This window comes from Budorcas taxicolor, chromosome 10 (genome assembly GCF_023091745.1).
Source record: "Budorcas taxicolor isolate Tak-1 chromosome 10, Takin1.1, whole genome shotgun sequence".
In the NCBI taxonomy this organism is placed as follows: Eukaryota; Metazoa; Chordata; class Mammalia; order Artiodactyla; family Bovidae; genus Budorcas; species Budorcas taxicolor.
In genome coordinates this window covers 24188361-24193735 of record NC_068919.1, presented here as the reverse complement: position 1 = coordinate 24193735, position 5375 = coordinate 24188361, and the positions used below count along the sequence as shown (strand labels likewise).

The following is a 5375-nucleotide window of genomic DNA, read 5'->3' as shown; positions in this document are numbered from 1 at the left end:
AATTCTGCCGAGTTCTGTTAACTTGTAAAAATAGTGCTTATGAGTACTTTAGGGAATTGGGTTCCAGATAATATGGACATACACATACCCAACACAGAGTGAGGGACTCATTAACCATGGTTGAAAGGTAAGAAATGATTGAAATGACAGAAAGTTCTCAAAACAGCTTATTAAACTGGGATGCTCATGAAAATATCTAAACCCTATTACATGCAAATTGGCAAAAAAATGTCATGCATTGTCAATCCCCTACTATCATGAATGTAACCCAAGTGAAAATCAGAGTTTTATGTATTTGTAAGTGAAATCAGGCCTAGCTATCGCTACTGTACATACCTGGAAAACTTAGAAATATTATCTAATTATGCCTCTACATTTTAGACTTTTATGTGAACAGATTTCCACACTCATTAGTACCTTTTGTGCAGAAATAAATTCCTAATCCTCATTTGTTTATTTCTACTATGGCAATTAGTCACTCTATTGCAGAGAAGATGATTGTAATCTGAGGAATTTAATTGTCTATTACAAAGTTGCTGAACAAACTTCTGTGTGATAGTGATTCCTGTCTCCTCTTTAAAGTAAGTTAGCCACAGAACCAAGAGTCAAGGTATTTTCATTCTACTTTTTACTCTCCTATTTATTCAATAGGTAACTAAGCACATTTTATTTTATTTGAGTCTAAAAATCTTTTCCTGTGAAAAGTGAAGTGATGTTGCTCAGTCGTGTCCGACTCTTTGCGACCCCATGGACTGTAGCCTACCAGGTTCCTCCATCCATGGGATTCTCCAGGCAAGAATACTGGAGTGGGTTGCCATTTCCATTCTGCATTTCCTGTGAAATGGAGAGTAAAGTTTTACATTACTCCTCTAGAGAGTTATGAGGATTAATGTGATTGAAGACTGGTAGTATTAGAAATTTTGCTTGCAACTACCAAAAAAAAAATTGTTCCATTGTAGTTTTACCAGCTACCACTTAAGTGCTGCTATGAAGCGTTGTCTTACTATCACTTTGTGGGTGTTCGTCTGTGAATCCTACACAAGGTGATTCTATTTGGTTCTTTGATGCGCTGTACCTCCTGATTGTCTGCCATCACCTATAATACAAGCAATTATTTCATACAAATTCCATAATTTTCAAATTCAGTTTAGTTATTCCATGAACCAGTCCCAATGAATTAGATTTTATACTATGCACAGAGTTATCTTTGGGAATGAGATTACTCTGTGATTAGTACTGTCTGGTGTAAGTTAAATTGTGTTGCCCAGAAAACCTATGGAATACCTTACTACCATGATAACCATACTTCTGTACAACTGAAATGGCTTAAATGGCTTAAATTTCCTTCTCAACACAGCCCTGTCAAAAGTACCATAAAAATATGACATGGTTCTTGTGACCCACACATTTATTGACCACGCCTTTACTGATTGCCTTTGAAAGCCGCCTGCATTTAAGCATGCCCTCCTCACTGGAGTCAGAGTAAACTGTTGGGTCCCATTAGGCCACGCTTTTTGTACACAGGTAGGAGACACTGTTGACTGAAATATCCTCTTCATATCCACTGTTATCCAGTCCACTCAGCACGTTACACTCAGAGTACAATGTTTCATGACATTACAACGTGTGTATATCCACTGTTATCCAGTCCACTCAGCACATTACACTCAGAGTACAATGTTTCATGACATTACAACGTGTGTCACCACAACTAGACCAAAGATGCTGGAGTATAGAACTGTGTTTTATTCAACTTGGCATTTTCTCCCAGCCATTAGTGTGATATTTAGTGACTATTATATAGTAACAAATGCTGAGCTGAATGAATTCTCTACCTAATAACACGAACGAGTTCATTTAAACAGAAATTGTGTCATGTCTGGTCTGTGCTTGCACCATTCTGATAACTTCCTACTATACTGAAAAATATTCCAAACTTCTTGAGAGGACATGAACATATCCTTTTTTGTTTCTTCAATATCATCCCTCACCATTCTCTGCCTCACATTCAAAGTTATAACCACAATTCACTTCAGTTCTGTTCAGACGCTCAGTCATGTCCGATTCTTTGTGACCCCATGAATTGCAGCACACCAGGCCTCCCTGTCCATCACCAACTCCTGGAGTTCACACAAACTCACGTTCATCGAGTCAGTGATGCCATCCAGACATCTCATCCTCTGTCATCCGCTTCTCCTCCTGCCCTCAATCCCTCCCAGCATCAGAATATTTTCAAATGAGTCAACTCTTCGCATGAGGTGGCCAAAGTATTGGAGTTTCAGCTTTAGCATCATTCCTTCCAAAGAACACCCAGGATTGATCTCCTTTAGGATGGACTGGTTGGATTTCCTTGAAGTCCAAGGGACTCTCAAGAGTCTTCTCCAACACCACAGTTCAAAAGCATCAATTCTTCCGTGCTCAGCTTTCTTCACAGTCCAACTCTTACATCCATACATGATCACTGGAAAAACCATAGCCTTGGCTAGACGGACCTTTGTTGGCAAAGTAATATCTCTGCTTTTGAATATGCTATCTAGGTTGGTCATAACTTTTCTTCCAAGGAGTAAGCGTCTTTTAATTTCATGGCTGCAGTCACCATCTGCAGTGATTTTGGAGCCCAGAAGAATAAAGTCTGACACTGTTTCCATTGTTTCCCCATCTATTTCCCATGAAGTGATGGGACCGGATGCCATGATCTTCGTTTTCTGAATGTTGAGCTTTAAGCCAACTTTTTTACTCTCCACTTTCACTTTCATGAAGAGGCTTTTTAGTTTCTCTTCACTTTCTGCCATAATGGTGGTGTCCACACTGGTCTTTTATTTCTTGGAAGAGGCCAAGTTCTTTCTAAACATCGATCTTTACATCTGCCATTTCCTCTGCCTAGAAAGTTCATCACTTTTCTTTTCTCCTGGTTGACTCTTTTTTCATCTTTCAGATCCTAGCTTAAATGGCATTTCCTCAGAGAGGCCCTTCTTAACTAAACAATCTAGAGACAGTCTCTTCTATAACTCTCTAACATCATTGTCTTTCCTGGCATTTGTCATGATCTGAAATTAAAATTTGTTTATATTTTGTTTTCCGTTTTTAAAAACCTTTTTATTTTGTATTGGAGTATAGCTGATTGACACACAATGTTGTGATAGTTTCAGGTGAACACTAAGGGACTCAGCAATACATATGCATGTACCCATTCTTCCCCATATTCTCTTCCCACATATTCTTGTCTTCTATTCTCACTAAACTCTAAACAGCATAAAAGAAGGACTATGTACTTTATTTATGATTGCGAACCTAGTACTTAGCACATAATAGGTGCTCAGTAAATATTTGTCAGATGAATGGATAATAAGATATCCCCATTTTATTGTCTTAATGGAAGAGTTTTTCCCGAACACTTGAGGATATCAACTTCAGTGGTTCAAAGTCTTCCTTCTGCTTTACTGAAGTCATTTGCAAACTTACTTTGCCTGCTTTACCAATGTTTGCAAAGCTATTTAGGCAAGTGTCTGAGTGAATGATGTTGGCAAGTGTTGCCCGGAAATCTGAACATTTGCTTAGACTTTGGTTATCACCCTAACACAAACGCAGGGATAGGAACCATGATGTAAGGAAAACAACATGTTTGTGTTGATACATTTGGCTTAACATCCTACGTTCATCATTTCCTGGCTGGGTGACCTTGGGCATGGTGTTTGGTATTTTTGAGCTTTGGCTTCTTCATGTGTAAACAAGCTTATACATACCTCACAGGGTTGTTGTGAGAATTAAGTAATTGCACAGTGCCTAGAACAATTTCCAGCCTGTGGAAGATGTTAAAAATCATAGTAATTGCTATGATTGTCAGTTACCAGACTGGAAGATAGTGTCACAAGTCATATAGTTTGATCAATGTGGCTTGTAACATATCTTTGCTAGGCATTTCTTTAATTTGGAACACCAAGCACCATAAGGGCTTAGACATTTTCATTTTTTTTCTCTTCCCTTCACCCTCCCCATTAACTTGTTCAAGGCATTTTTCATGTCTTCATTCCGAAGGGTGTAGATGATAGGGTTCAGCAGGGGTGTGACAGCGGTGAAAAACACAGACACCACCTTGTCCTCTGGGAGGCTGGTGGATGGCCGGGAATAGATGAAGATGCAGTGTCCCAGAAAGAGTGTGACCACGGTGAGGTGGGCCGCGCAGGTGGACAGGGCCTTCCGCCGGCCTTCTGAGATCTGCTGCCTCAGACTCACCAGGATGACCGTGTAGGACACCACAAGGACCACAAAACAGACCACGGAGATCAGCCCACTGTTGGAGACGATGAGGATCTCAATGATGTGGGTATCAGCGCAGGCCAGTTTGATCACCTGAGGCACATCACAGAAGAAGTTGTCAATATCATGAGGATCACAGTAGGGCAGCTTGAAGGTGAGTGAGGTCAGCGCTATGGAGTGGATGGTACCCCCTGTCCAGAGGGCCACAGCCAGCAGCACACACACTTTCCAGTTCATCACTGTCATGTACTGCAGCGGTTTGCAGATGGCCACATACCGATCATAAGCCATGACAGTGAGGAGAAAGATCTCTGTGCAGGCGAAGAGGTGCAGGAAGAACATCTGAGTTACACAGGCATCAAAGGAGATGAGCTTCTCCTCTGACCAGGTGTCTATCAGCATCTTGGGGACAGTGACGGTGGAGTGGCACACATCGATAAAGGATAGGTTGCTGAGAAAGAAATACATGGGGCTATGGAGATGATGGTCATAGATAATGGTTATGACAATGAGGATGTTTCCAATCAGTGTCAGGGCATAGAAAACAAGGAACATGGCAAATGCAGCCATCTGCACATTCTGATTTGTAGATAGACCTCTAAGCCGAAAATATGTCAGTGCAGTTGTTTGATTGAGTAGAACGGCCTCTTCCATTCTCACTGTTGGACACTCCTGTCAAAAATTAGAAAAAAAACCCACTTAATATCTGCATCAGTCATTTGGCCACTTAGGTTCTTCTGTGTTTATGACTTCTCTCCATCTAGATTTTCTAGTGAAGTATCTCATTTTAAAATCCCCATTCAGCATCTTAAATTATGCTGGACACATAGTAGTCGCTGAACACACACTTTTGGAACAAAAGAATAGAAAAAATTGATTCACTAAGAGATGTAAAACAATCTTGGACAGTTCAGTTCAGTCACCAGTCGTGTCCGACTCTTTGCAACCCCATGAATAGCAGCACGCCAGGCCTCCCTGTCCATCACCAACTCCCAGAGTCCACCCAAAACCATGTCCATTGTGTCGGTGATGCCATTCAACCATCTCATCCTCTGTCATCCCCTTCTCCTCCTGCCCTCAGTCTTTCCCAGCATCAGGGTCTTTTCAAATGAGTCAGC

At 40.9% G+C, this 5375-nt stretch overlaps 1 protein-coding gene across 1 annotated transcript; it reads right to left on the bottom strand.

Moving 5' to 3' along the window:
- Positions 1-3963: 3963 nt before the first annotated feature.
- Positions 3964-4911, bottom strand: LOC128054454 (olfactory receptor 4E1). The gene has a single exon (XM_052647083.1). The coding sequence runs from the start codon at positions 4909-4911 to the stop codon at positions 3964-3966; it is 948 nt and encodes a 315-aa protein (XP_052503043.1).
- Positions 4912-5375: the final 464 nt, after the last annotated feature.

Bases quoted from the DNA above. Each gene is read 5' to 3' on its own strand.
- LOC128054454 (XM_052647083.1), bottom strand. From the start codon at position 4,911: ATGGAAGAGGCCGTTCTACTCAATCAAACAACTGCACTGACATATTTT.